Source organism: Acanthopagrus latus, chromosome 7 (genome assembly GCF_904848185.1).
Source record: "Acanthopagrus latus isolate v.2019 chromosome 7, fAcaLat1.1, whole genome shotgun sequence".
NCBI lineage: Eukaryota > Metazoa > Chordata > Actinopteri > Spariformes > Sparidae > Acanthopagrus > Acanthopagrus latus.
Window position 1 is genome coordinate 19,373,137 of NC_051045.1, and position 14,800 is coordinate 19,387,936.

Below are 14,800 nucleotides of genomic sequence, written 5' to 3' on the forward strand. Positions count from 1 at the left end.
CATCCACGTGTATGTAAGAACCGCACACTGTACAGTGCTTTAAAAACCCTCTTAAGTCTTTGTTTTATCAAGTAGATTCATCACCACAAATAGTAAAAGCTTTTTTATCAGATGTCAACACTTAAAACCTTTTATGGCACCAAGCTGAAAATGTACTCTGTAAACCAGAATGTCCTGCTGCTAAACCATTCTTTATTCCAGCCCACTCAGTATCCATTTCACATCGAAGTCATTTCCAATCCTCCAGGACCCTTTGTAGTCTTCACCATTACAAATACGCGTTGTGCAGAGTCATGGATCTTTGTATTGTTTTTTATAAATATCGATTAATTACAACTCTGCTACAGTTTTCTTTGGAACATTATTGTGTATGGTTACAGAGCTGATAAACTGACAGATTTACACACACAAGTTTGAATAATTCTTCTTATGCTGGATTATTTAAGACAAATTTTATTCAAAAATAATTACACAATTTCAAAGTTACACACATACAAAATACTTAAAACTAGAAATGCAGTGAAATCTATAAAATTTGGTAAATCTCTATTTTTCTCACAGTGTTTTAAAGTAGTGCCTCTGTACACATTTGGTACCTAAAAGGTGATATTTATTCATTGTACATCTCTCAGGAAGAGAGTCAGGTCCATTTTTTTTTCAAATGTTTTCAACTTGACGAGAGAAGCAGCACCCAGTAACCTGCACTGAGGCTCTTCAGCGGCTCCGAGCTCAACCTGTGATGGTTGTGATTTTGAGGAGTCTTGTAGTCATCACCTTATACATTCCCCACCAGGTGTGTGTGGTTAGGTAAGCCTGAGGTGTACTCAAGTGTGCACTGTGTTTCTGTATGTTTTACTTGTCCTCTTGGTCGGTGTCCATGTAGCACAAACACAGCTGCTCCTTACCGAGCAGGATCAGAGAGTCTCCGCTGCAGTGCCAGTTTAGTGACTGGACCTGGAAGCCACCTGGCAGGGACGAGATAGAGAAGTGTGATGATTATGCATCAAATAAAAGGTGAAAATAAAAGTATCAATACTTAGATACTATTTCGATACCATGCATTCAAAAAATACATGAATAAATAAAAGAGATCTACATTCTAATTTAAACAAAAAAGAAGCTAATTTTGTTATCCTATTTTCCTATTGATACATTATTCTTTTTGCAGTGGTATCGAAACAGGCATCAAGTATAATTTTCTTCACTAGTTTGCATCAGAATTCTAAATTCTGGTATCGTGGCAACCTTATTGTGCATCCTGAATCCACATCCTGCCTCTCTCAGTTTGTAAACCAAAATGTGACACACGAGCTTCACATAGATTTTCACTGAGATACCACAGATCTCGTTCTGTTTGGATTTTAAATTCTGACACTGGCTCACTGGTGAGATATCTTCCCTGTGCATGGGAAGTAATGACTGGAAAATATAGAGCAAAAACTTTTACTTAAAAGCAATTCACTGCGATCAATCCAATGACCTGCCACATGAGCTCGAGGTTTGCTAGTCTTCTAAACTGAAACAGTGACCTCTTGCTGCCAGCATGCAGAAGTTCTCTCATGAAGCTTAAATAATCCTGAGTGCACTGGCCCTCTTCTACATCTGAGAACACTGTAATAGAGCTGTGTGATCAGCTGCTTGATATCTCCGACTTAGAGCATTTTACCTTCAGCGGGGACTTCGACGGAGACGCAGCCTGCCGCGGACCACAGGTAGAGTTTGCTGTTGCCTGTACACAGCGCCAGGCGGGGGCGTCGGGGGTCCCACTGAAAGCACCGCACAGCCGAGCTCTGCTCAAGCACGGCCTCCAGGCTCATATTCTGCATGTCCCACACCCACACAACACTGGCCATGTTGTCTACAGTCAAAGAGACACAGACACACAGTCAAAAACCACTCTCAGTTTGTGGAGCCATGAAACAGTAGCTTCACAGCAACAAGAACACTACTAACACTACAGTCAGTGTTATGTAAGTAGAAACTGTAATTTTCACATAATACAGGTCTCTTGGATTGCCAATGAAGGTGAAAGAGAGCAGCTGTAAGAAGTCTTACCATTTTTAGTGGCAAGATAGCGACTGTCTGAGCTGAAAGCCAAAGAAGAGACACCGATCTTGGGGTTGGCTCGGTCTGGATCTGGTTTGACGACAGGTATTTGGACTGGCGGTGAGCAGATCTCATCTGGAGTAGGTGACCACAACAAATTAGTTTATGATTAGACAAAACTGTATCAGACTTCAGCAGATTCACTCAAATACTACTTTTAGAATATTTTTTAAATGAAAACTGACATACATTTGCTTTGGGTGCTGAAGAGAGTGGTGCCCATTGTGATGCTGTGTAGTGACAGGTCATCAGCGCCAACAGCTGGCCTCTTCTCCACTTCTTTATACACAACCTGGAAACACAACAAACCATAAATAATTGCACTACAGTGTCTTTGCAGCCCATCACCATGAAGGCTGGAAAATACTCACAGCTTTTGTGTTGTTGATGGTTGCCGGGTGCTCAAACTGTGTGATTTTCTTCCATGTGATATGATTGAGGATTCGCACCTGACATGAGGATAGTAAAGTCCTGTTAGTCATTTTGTACTCTTATTGATGAATGCACATTCCAAATAATAGTCCAGATATTTTAGATACCTGCACAAAGTCTGATAAATTAGTGATGTCACATAAGTCAGTGTTGGTTGGTGAAAGATAAGTTTAAAAACAAAAGAAAAACAGGTGTTTAGTTCAAAATGAGTACACCTCTGTAGCCCACTGGTCATCGCTGCTTGAGGCAGCATTGTCTGGCATAACATAACCAAATCTGTGTGGTGTCTGTGAAACTGACTGTAACTGTAACTGAAAATGTAAGAGTGTAGTGTAATGTTGGTTATGCTAAATCAGTGGGGTTTGCTTTACACATGACTACTTCTCCTTTGTGGCAGTTGTGTTGTGTCAGCTATTAAGTGATATGCTGAATACTTTTTCTCATTGTCATCAGCCGTCATTTGTTTTGTCCATACTTTTTCATCATAGCTGCCAATGGCCAGGAACTGGCTGCTGGGGCTCCAGGTCACAGACTTGACACCCAGCGACCACTCATAGGCACTGTAGGTTGACAGCAACCGGCCGTCCAAAGAATACAGCAACACCTTGTACTGTGGATATGATACACACGCAAAACACATTGTCAACTGGAATACTGTAGTGCTTTAAAAATAACAATGCTTTATTTTACAGCTCTGTTACACAGGGGTCTGACATGATGTCATAGGCTGTTTTTTTTCTATGATGCTAGTACGTAGACGTACTTGATTACTGTACACTGTACACTCGTGTACTTCTTTATAATTTATGATATGATGTGAAAAGATGTCACTCACACCAAACAAGCCAAACTGTTTAAAACATGATTGTATATCTTAATGACAAACCTCAACCTTTAATCCATCACATTCTCTTGTTGAGTCTATGCAGCAAATTACTCACCTCCAGACAGCTATCCCACACTGCCAGCACACAGCCGTTGGGAGACCACTCCAACCCTCCCAGGTCCTGTGTCTCAGTCTCAAAATGCTGTGACAGAGGAAAGTTTGATTAAAATTACGTTTTCACTACACATTTACAAAAAAAAAAAAAAAAAAAAAAACACAAAACATAGGCAGCTTTCTTCTCATAACTTCTTCCTGAAGAAGATGGGAGAACGGCCTCAATGTGTCTACGAACACATCTGAAGGGCGTCTCAAATGATGAGAGTTTACTCTCCATCTCGGTCAGCGACAATTTCAAAGAATGAATATTTGGGTGGTGAAGATTTAATACCAAATCTTAAACCAAAAGTTTAAGTTTCTTCCACTGTTGTTTACAGAGCTTACTCAACTGTTACATTTGTAATGACCATAAAACGTTCAAACTCTAATGTCATACTTACCCTGAGTAAATGCCAGTCATCACACACAAATACACTAACATAGTCTTTGCAGTCACGACGTTCAGCCAAGGCCATGTAGCAGCCATCCCTGCTGAAATCTATACCTGTGGGTGAAAGATGATGGGCGAGAACTTTAATTTCAGAAGACACTACCATGTTCTGGTATATAATCCCCAGTATGATGTAAATATCTTAGAATTACAGAGTAACAGCAGAGTTGAATTGAAAAATATACTAAATATCCTAAAAGTATATCCACCTTATTTAGGTTTAATTCTTCCATGTTTGAAAAGCATGTATCAAGTAAACAAATGCTTATAATATTATTTTTTGGCCCCTAATGATAAAAGTGAATCCCTCAGGGGTATGACACCACACAAAATATATTCATAAAAAAATCTTTATGTAATGGATATTCTGTTATCTCGTCACGTTGGCACCATCAGGTCAGTGGTATGTAACTATCATGGCAATATTATTTATATGGCGGCTGTGGGTTGCAGCAGGGCAAAGTATTGCACGCAGAAAATGGGAGAGTCATAGACAATCATTTTTCCCCAAGCTGCTGACAGGCCTGTTATGAGGAGCATGCCCCATTTACTGAAGAGGGGCACAGCTGTCAGCAAAGAGGACCATAGTCTGGCCGCATACCCAGGGTCGCGCCACAAGGTAGAGAACGGCATGTGATTCATGGGGGCATGCTGAGGCACTCAGACCACTGGCCCTGTCCTCAGGTACTCCTGGTGATACATTTACCTCATAAGCCACAAGAAAACAAATAAAACAATGTTATTCTCATACTGACCCTTCTGACATGCTTTGGGATACTTGATGTAAGACACAGCTTTGGTGCACAGGGACCAGACGGTGATTCTCAGCTGTCAAGGCACCAGAGGAAAGAGGGGGAAAAACAAACACACTGTGGATTAACTCCAGTGAAAGTATGACAAGCACACACACCATACCTCCAGGTAGCACAACAGGCATATATACATCCAAGTTAGTACCTGAGAAATACTGGCCAGACACAAATAAATAGACATAAATGAATAAATCCATGGTTATGAAGGAAATGTGTGCAAACATATTTAGTGCATGAGTTTACAGTAAAAATGAAACGTTTTAGAGCTCTCTAGTGAAAAAACCTCTGGTGGCAATATCTTTGATGAGTTAAACTGGAAAATAATATCAACCATTCTGATATATAGTGAACCCAAACACCCCATGTAAAAGAAACATATTAGAAATTGGGTTTTAAAACAGCACTTTGAGACCTGACCACTTAGAACTGACATTCTCTTCTAGATTTTAGTCTATATGAGATCATTTCTGCAAAAAGTCTTCTCTAAGAAGATCTTATGTGAGGCTGTGATCAGTGTTGCATATGGTGACTGGGTGTCAACAACAACTTAGTCACTAGCCCAATGCGGCCTTTAAGTGCTCCTCTATACCAAACAAAAGTTGTCCATCAACAGGGCAGATCCAGACTACACTCCGGACTAGCATGGTCAATCATGCCCTGTAACGGCTGAGGACAGATTGCCTGATACCTCTGAAGAGGTCCATGATATATCTCTGTAAGGGATACAAGACACTGACATGGTATCCTAATGGTTGGCCCTGTCGGGCCTGAGTGTGTGGAGGGTTGTCTATTAGTGTATTTCCACAGGGAATGGACACATATTTAAAGGTTGAAGTCGCTAACAGGGATAGAAGGAGATTAAACAGATTAAATTAGGATTTGAGCACATATTAACTAAACAGATCCAAAACAATATCTTGACATATGGCGGGAAAATAGAGCTGGTCCCTTTAGTAGCCAAGAAGTAATGTTAGACATGTTTGCAACAAGTGTGACAAATTAACAGCGAGTTGCCTAGCCAGCGAGCTGTGTGAATTCCCACAAATGAGAAGCAGCGCCAAAGAATAACTATCTGGCCACAAGTCGGCATGACAAAGAGACCAATGTGTTAATGTTCAGTTTTGACAGCAGTCACTCAAATACCCACCGGTCTCACTTCAACAAGACTGATGCCAACAAAAGCAGGTGGCACTCAGCCAACAGTGCAGCATAAGTTTGACCCAAGGACCGGTATGACATGTGGTATCTTGCCCTTCAAGAAGAAAAAAGGAGCACATGACACTCACTGGGATACTGTTAGAAGATCTGTGGCCTGTACAATTGTTCAGTTGTCTGGAAGTTAAAGTCTTCACAGAGAAAGCTGTTGTTGCAATACCACTTTTACCAATAAAAAAATTAATTAACATACAGTAATCATACATCGTCATGTTTTGGTACAGCTCACAATGTTGTGAAAAGTGTGGTAGGTCATAGTTGATGGAAGTTTTTGAAAAAAGATTTATAATTTCTTACACCTCTTTTAAAGACAACTTCTGGCAGTTGTCATTGGTAACAATCCCAATTGTAGGGGCATGCAAGCACAACGCTGCGACATTAAAGGTGTTAAATGCATGGCGCTCAATACCTTCCCCTTTACAGCTTACAGTAAGCCAATATAATGTGGGTGCATGCAGCGCTGTCTGATCATGCTTTGAATGTTTAAAGACCCCCCTCCATATATGTATTATAGTATATATAAACTATAATTACCACCTCACAGTTGTGTATGCATCCACACCAGTTAAGCTGCTGTTCCTGAGCTATGATGAGGAGTAATGGCCACAACATTTTTTTGCAGAATATCATGATGTCACAGTAAGGTTGACCTATAATATGTGAAACTGGCAAACTTGTTTATTTTTACCATCATATCCATAATACAGTTAACGTATAGTTAAACAAGAGGATTCGATCTATCTGATGTTTTTTGCTGTGCTTGTTTGTACAGATGACAGATTGGTTCTATACTAGCATACTCTAGTGTTGCACTGCCATTCTATTTCCAAATAAGAGTGCTATGTATTCTTGAACTATTTAAGCTTCTAACAGAGAAAAATATTGTGTACCACTTTCATCATCTTTTACATCACAGCCACATATTTTGGAGAGAACCCTGCATACTTGTATACCTATAAAAAATAACAATTTGTTTATTCTTCAAAATATATTTCTGGCAATACAAAGTTAAGACTAGCCTTAATACTCAGCTGTATTTTACATTTGAGAATGCGCAGAGCTGAAACTACTGAAGCGACAGGGCTTTCATCATAGTGTCCAGACAGACATTTGAACTGATCCAAGTCTGTCACCTAACTGGGCTGAGGTGTCAAACCTCCTGTTTGGTCAGGACATCCAGCTGTGTAGACCCTGTAATATCACCTCACTGCACGCTTCCTGGACATCCCCTCAGCCATGGTGCCATGGCAACAAGGATCAACAGTACTCAAACACAAACACACTTATACTTCTTAGATGCCTTGACCCACCACATAGGGGATGCAGAGAGATCAAGAACCAAAAGGCAGTGTAACTTTAAACTGGGTGGAGGAAGGTTAGCCTGAGGAAAATAGGTGGGAAATGCTTTTCCATGTGGGGTGGTATGCAATAAGATCCTTAGTTGGTAAAGCTACACTTTAGATGAAGTATCCTCACCAAAGGTGAGCAACAGCTTAGGGGTGGGGCCTAGGGGCTTGAGGGTGGTGTGAAAAGGCAAAACTCCACTATAACAGCTGCTGTTTATCAATCAGAGATGGAAAAATTCACGACTCTGCCAGGGTTAACATAACTGCTGAAAAGTACATGCTGTAATTACAGACACGTACATCTTTATATTTTGGTACTGGTTTGATCACCACATGTAATGATTCCCCATTAGGAAGCCCTTCCTGAAGTTCCATCACATTTTTACCAAATGGAGTGGTTGTGAGGGTTTTTTTTAAATGCAATGGAGGGGTTGAAAAATGCTTCATAATATGGCCTGTGACTGTAATTAAGAGCTGGACAAAAACCCTCACTTGACATGTTATGACAAGATAATCTTCTTAAGAGACAACCAGATGGGACAATTGCAGCTAATTTCCACCATAACATCCATTTAATATCTATTAGCAGGTAGCCATAACAAGAAAACCACAGAATTATGGAACATACCCAGCAGGACAGTCTGTGGGCAACATGATAACTACGATCAGTTGTGTAGACCAAAGTTACTGACAGCGACCTGGAGCACAAATCTATCTATCAGCCATTCTTGTTGCATGCCTCAAGCAGTGCGAGAGAATGGGCAAGTGTATTTGATGCCTTATGGGCCTATCTGTCAGCAGAGGATTACACTGCAGGCATTTCCCATAGGAAGCCATCTCAAACCAATATAGCCTATTTCTCCTGTTACAGCCTCATGATTCTGCCGAGGAACTGGAGCCTCTCGCAACCCACGTGTAGGTATGGCTGGGCTATTGTCCCACCCTGCAGTACAGCAGCTGCCTACGTTTGCAGTTTAGTCCGGTAGCGTTGCTGCCAACAATGCTACACGTTAGCAGGGCTCCATCAGTACCAGCCAAGAATGCTATTGCTAATCCGATCCCAACAATGTAAAAACCATTAGAGAAGTCAAGCTCAATGATGTCCTTGGCTGGAGTTTTTCCACCCTGAATTTATCACCCCTCAGCTGGTAAAGATTAACTTGGATGTGTGAGTGGCATTTTGTGAGGTCCTAAGACAAATGATCGGAATTCAAATGGGAGATGACGTGCGTGAAGTCTCATAATACATAAGCTTGGTTTCAGCAATGGGACTTTCTATTAAATCTGTGAGATGGCGCCACCCCCTATTTGAAAACAGCTGGGGTTTTTTGTATACGTCTGCCACCAAAAAGGTCCTACCTTGAGACCTGTAATGAACACCTCAAGAGCATTTCTTTCTGGCTTGAAAAAAGGTCCTCAACTGTAGTCTGCCACTGAAACCCTTGTCAGTGCCAGAGACAGATACGTTTTTCATATAACTGTTTAAATGTCAGCTGTGAGCTGATAAATTATAATGTACCTAAAAATCAGGTAAAGATAGATATTCAAGATGTTTCAAGGAAACAGAAAACACACTGCAACAGCTAGAGAGAGACACACACACATACACGCACACACGCACGCATGCTCTCACACACACACACACACACACACACACACACACACACACACACACACACACACACACACACACACACACACACACACACACACACACACCAAAGGCAGCTGTCCTAAACAAGTTAATATAGCAGGCTGTTTATGAGTGGGGCTGAAATTCAAGCCTGACACGAACACCCGTCTGGCACAGCCTTAATGAAATCTTGGTCTGAGGTGAAGGTAAGTTCAGTGGGCCCCTTGGCACTGTGGCAGACAGTGCCTACTTTGCCTCTGTTAAATTAGTTCTGAAGCCTCAGCTACTAAAGGATTCTTAGTAACAGTAAGCACTACATGACTTCCTGCTCATACTAGCCTACACGATAAGGACAGTGAGAAACAGATTTTTGACACCACAAGTGAGGATGTCTTGACGTAGACTGCTATGAAAAGCTTCATCATTAAATTATCTAAAAATTATCCCTCGATAGCTTTATAAAACCTCTGGCCATGGAATGATGACTGAGGATTGATATGTCCCAGTTCCTCTGACTCACAGTGTTTTCTTAGGGCTCATGAACGGATGGCTTTCATTTGGTGTGACTTGTTTAAACAGAACTAAGCTGCAGTGCCACTTGTGTTAGATCAAATGAAGAAGAAGATCATTATCTGACCTTTGTCATTATCCAGTGATTAGGATAGGATTACCCATTTCAAGAATCGAGAGTTCAAATGAATAGGAAACAAATCACTGCCTCAGAAGCAGGAAAAACAAGCCCACCAAAGATATGCTTTAGGGAATGTTGGTATAGGGCTGATAGTTTAATCAAAACATCACAGAATTAAATGAATCACAGTGAGCAGTTAAAAGAGGTTATGAAGAGATGTGACGGTTGCTTGACACAGTGCAGGAGCAATTTCTGATCCTATAGGAATGTCTGATTCTGTGTCTCACCTGAATGTTTGTGAACTGACAAATTTCCTCACTGTACATCATATTTTTTTGATTTATGCAATTGCATAATTATTATTGGTCTCTTTAAAATTCTGACACACAGATACATTTCTAAAAAAAAAATCTAAAAACTCCTTTGGCAAGGGTGAGTGAAATTCACACTCTTTTGGGAAGGAACCTTCATTCATTTCCACCCTGTTCCTCTATCTTTTTATTTATTTTTTGAAGATGCAGACAAACACAAAGTAGACATGCCACAGACACTTGCACTCCTTGCACCCTTCTCCAGACCAGACACAGTTGCGTGGTGGGTCACAACACCTGTCAAGGGATTCCTGGAGTCAGCTTCAGCATGACAGACATGGCCCACCACGGTGCCCCCATCATACTCCACATGGCTCGAGCGGAGCTGCTATAGCTTCTCACCTCTTGCAACGTGTGCTTACTATGGAATGAATTTAAACCAGCAGTCAAGAGACATATAATGAAACTAAATGCATCTTTATTAGTCTGAATTCATTCTGCTTTATAAACAACACTCATCTCCTGACTCTTTTTCTTCAGAAGTGATTGATAGTCATTTAATTGGAATAAACAGTGCCTTTTACAGAACACAAATTTCAATCTCATAAATTAATGACGTTAAAGCTGTGGGGTGGTAAATATGGTTATGCAGTGAATTGCTAGAGGCTCAATGTCGTGGTATGAAAGAATTTCCATGAGCCACACTACCCACCGAAGAATGACCCATTATACTTAAGTTTCTCTTGAACAGAGAATATAATCTAACAGCAACACACAACATTGGCAAACTTGATCTATTTTTGCAGTTGGTGCTGCCCAGGGTTTTGTTCTAGGTCATTCAAGTTCTCTGAGTATTATATAATTTTTAAGGTCACAATTAACAAAACTCCAATGTTTCTATCCTTGACTCTGCTAATTCTATGGTCAGTATCAGCTTACAAACTGATGAAATATCCAATTTTTTAAGCTATCTAGTATTAAAAAACAGTATTGGTCAGGCTATAATACATGGATTGATTCAGTAATGTACACTGACAAATCATTCAGGTCGAGTTCAGTTAATCGTCAAACTTCACAATGCATACATTTAATTATTTTGACCCTTTTACTAGTTAAATTGCTGCCACATTAACTAAGAAGGACAATTTCATCGCAACAACAACAAAAAACAAAAATGTTAGCTCCTTTTCATCCTGTACTTGTGACCTGTGTTTTCATATTGCTGACATATTGCTTCATATTTAGACAACTACTGTTTTCACTAAATGTAAGAACAAATACAGGAAACAGGGTAAGAGAGGGGGAGTGACACGCAGCAAAGGGACCCGGGCTGGGAGTCGAACCTGGGTCCGCTGCATTTATTTATTTATTTATTTTTTATTTTTTTTCATCTATTTCTATTACATCAATTTTTGGTTTGTGTGTTTATTTTCTCTGTTTTGCCTCACTTAACTAAGCTCACTATTATTAATTGAACAGAACACCATTAATAGGGCTTGCTGCCAAACAAAAACACCAGACCTACATTGAAAGGGCACATACACATTGCACCCATGTTCCAGGGGTATTTGAGACGCATGTATGACAGGACGCTAACAGGAGGGGAGCTATGAAATCAGGCTGAATACATGCATCATGTGGGTGGGGTTGGGGGGTTTTAGGGGTGGTCAAGAAAGGCTCTGGTGTCTGGCTATTTTCAGGTCGCCCTTCCTTGCGGGCCAGCAACAGTTGAAACCAGACAAGCACATGCATAAACACACTTCTGTGCGCATGAATGCACGCACCCATGCACGCACCAACTTCACACTTACATGGAACTCGGTGGTGTTGAGAATGTGACGTCCGTCTGGACTCCAGCGCGAGGAGAGTAGTCCAATTGAGCCCTCATCAATCTTACAGTGCCAGTCCGGCTGTTCAAGAGACCACACCTGTAGAGAAAGACGGAGAGTAACAGAAGGAGAAGCAATCAGCCATCACTGATGACATCTCTCCCTAAACTTGATTTTCAACAGTAAGAAACACTTGAGCAACAGAAACCATGAAAGACTGGCGCTGGATACCCATTCAAAGGTAAGCTACTCACCCTGTGATGCACATGAAACTGACATTGCAATCATGCGCACGACTTGTTTTCACCTCTGCCACTATTTAAAAAAACAGTATTACCAACACTGTCCGTCAATTAGGATGCAAGTTTGAAAACATTTAGGGACATAAATTGAACGTAGTATCCCTATTCTTTTTTATAAATGTGAATGAATCACGGATTTTTTAAAATACATTTCTGAACCTTTTAAAATAAAAACGACCTGGTATTAATTAATTTCAAAAAGAAATAAAACAGCATAGTTCTACTATCATCAAATACCATATTGCTTAGTATTTCTTAGTTTAATGAGTTTGAAAAACCTTGTAAGTAAACTTAGATTTTTTTTAAAGCAAATATAAATGGCATTTGACAGAATAATACAAAATAATAACTTAACTACTTAAGCAAAATAATAATACAGGGCATGCTTGAAGCAGCTACTCAATGTGCAAGTGAAATTTACAGGCTTATTTGAGCTCTAAATGCTGCCAATGACGACAAAGAATGTTTGTTTTGAAGCAGAAATCTTATTTTAACATTTAAATAAATGATTTCAATTCATTTTCATTATAAACAATGACCTTTTTGTAGTTCAACACTATCTGTTCCCATGTATCCTTCTTTTTTTTCTTTTATTTACATATTACTATGTGCAAATAAAATCCTGCTTTTAATCTCTTGTGTAGCTATTTCTAGAAGGCCTCTTGTCTATCAGAACTCCAGCTAAAAGACATGATTGATTTTTTCACCACAAAATAATCACACAGATGCACACAATGAAGTCCTGCCCTCTAGATAAAATGTTCCAATGATACTATGAAATATTTAACAATAATGTAGATTTTTAATTCATCCCCTTTACAATTTAAAAATTAGACGTCATCCTCCCAAATACATGTCATGGAACAATCTGACCTACCAAAAAACATTTTAAAACTATATAAAATGTTACTTCTGCACAAAATGTATTACAAGTGGCAGAAATGTTGAATATGTTTTTTAAGGATGTGACAAATCATTTGAGTTCTTGATTATTAAGGTTTAATCCATAAAGCGTTGAAAATCAAACTTTTTTATGTAAGCGAAATACAATTAAATAATAACATCACCAATAATTATAGATGTTAAAGTCGAGCAAGATTGACTGCGACCTGACTTCAGCATTCATACAACATGGCGAGTCACATGCATCCCGTCCTCTTCTCATAGCCTACCTGTACCAGTCCCCTTTTGTACATAGCACAGAGGATGAAAAGTGAGTCAGAAGACCAGTCCATGTGGGATATCTGGTCCAGGCAGGTGTAGAGCTGCATGATCTGCAGGGTGCTCATGTCTCGCACCACCAGCCTGTACTGCACACAGGTAGCCTGAGGAGAACAACCAAAGAGACAAGCCATGAAAAAATAAAACTGTGGGAATTAAATCAGAGTTTAAAGTATAATTTTTCTAGGCTTTACAAGGCACGCACTATAAAACCAGATATCAACAAATATCATTCAAATATATCTCAATCACTTACCAAATATTTCCCATCTGGGGAAACTTTACAAAGTTGGTTGGATTGCTTGAAGACCTCTGAGAAATTCATCTTACAATCACAACTGTTCCTGCACGAGAAGATAACACAGTTATCATCGCATTAAATAACAACTGAATCTTCTCATATCTGTAGACGCATGAGAGACGGGCTGTAAACAAGTGTAGTTTCTCACTTTTAACACGTGATGGCGCTGTAAGCCCAATAAATACACACACTGCAAACCGAGAAACACTTCTTTCCCCATTAAACCCGAGTTATTAAATGTGGGGAAAGTACACACCAGCGTACAAACTGTTTACGTCCGTTTAAACCACAGCCTCAGCAGACATAATCTAACTACAGGTAGTTACGTTAGCCTAGCTAGCTGGCTTGAAATTAATAGAAGCAGCTGAAGCAAAGTAACCCCCACAGTAACGACTTCACTGCCACTTTATCCTCTTGCTATCAATTGAGTGATGTCTAAGACTGTAGACTGATAGAGGCCGACACTACATGCTAACGGTAAAGTTAGCCGATACCTGTGTTGTCACTGGACTCATTCAACACTAACGTTAGCATAAAACGCTACTAGCAACATAGCAGGTGGCAAACCGTCACTATCTTCCCACTCAATGCTTAAACTCACCTCTAATGGCAACTGTGTTGTTTTCGTCGATCTGCTAAGAGACGGCAAAAAGTCCCACAATGAGTTTAGAAAAGTTTTATTATTTGCATCTTCATCCTCGGGGCACGGGCTGTCGATCTTTCTCCAACTGTTGCTAGTTTGTTTGTATGAGTGAGTGACGACACACCGGTGCCGTCCAATCAGCATCGGCCTGCTGCGTGTTGCCTTCTGGGAGACGTAGTTCATCGCTATGTTTTCTCTTTCTCCGGCGTGTGTGAACGTAATGTGTGCGTGTTTATGTGCGCCTTTGTGCCAAATGAATATAGACATATAAGCACCAATGTTACTTTATTCTATTGCAACCTGAATCAGCTTGTGATGTTGGTCTAGATTTGATATTTCCGTAGCCTAAACTCTCTTCCCTTCATAATTTTCTTCAAGTCATAGTCGTTTTATAGTGTGTGATCTATTTTTTTTTTTTTTTTTTAATTCACACAAACGTGTCCTGCAGTCTAAGTAGGGAACCACTGAATTACTTTTTTAAGAAAAAAAAAGACAAGTGCCATTATCCAGCTTTGCTGAGCTGGTAAAGGTTTCCCGCTTATGTGCGCCTCAAACCGCGCTACCTCCTCCCTGCTTCACCCAGCG

General features: G+C 40.1%; 1 protein-coding gene across 1 annotated transcript; it reads right to left on the reverse strand.

Moving 5' to 3' along the window:
* Window positions 1-437: 437 nt before the first annotated feature.
* wrap73 (WD repeat containing, antisense to TP73) lies at window positions 438-14,331 on the reverse strand. Its single transcript, XM_037103058.1, has 13 exons — window positions 14,174-14,331; window positions 13,528-13,615; window positions 13,223-13,375; window positions 11,731-11,847; window positions 4,727-4,799; window positions 3,922-4,025; window positions 3,480-3,566; window positions 3,014-3,148; window positions 2,478-2,555; window positions 2,296-2,398; window positions 2,056-2,181; window positions 1,667-1,858; window positions 438-965 (listed from the first exon to the last, which is right to left on the reverse strand). The coding sequence occupies exons 2-13, from the start codon at window positions 13,594-13,596 to the stop codon at window positions 853-855; spliced, it is 1,350 nt and encodes a 449-aa protein (XP_036958953.1). The 5' UTR covers window positions 13,597-13,615; window positions 14,174-14,331; the 3' UTR covers window positions 438-852.
* Window positions 14,332-14,800: the final 469 nt, after the last annotated feature.

Excerpts from the sequence above, each read along its gene's own strand:
- wrap73 (XM_037103058.1), bottom strand. The coding sequence starts at position 13,596 with ATGAATTTCTCAGAGGTCTTCAAGCAATCCAACCAACTTTGTAAAGTT. Across the intron at positions 2,556-3,013 it reads TTGGCAGCTATGATGAAAAA|GTGCGAATCCTCAATCATAT; the intron begins GTATGGACAAAA and ends TCCTCATGTCAG. Across the intron at positions 2,182-2,295 it reads CTTCAGCACCCAAAGCAAAT|ATGAGATCTGCTCACCGCCA; the intron begins GTATGTCAGTTT and ends CACCTACTCCAG.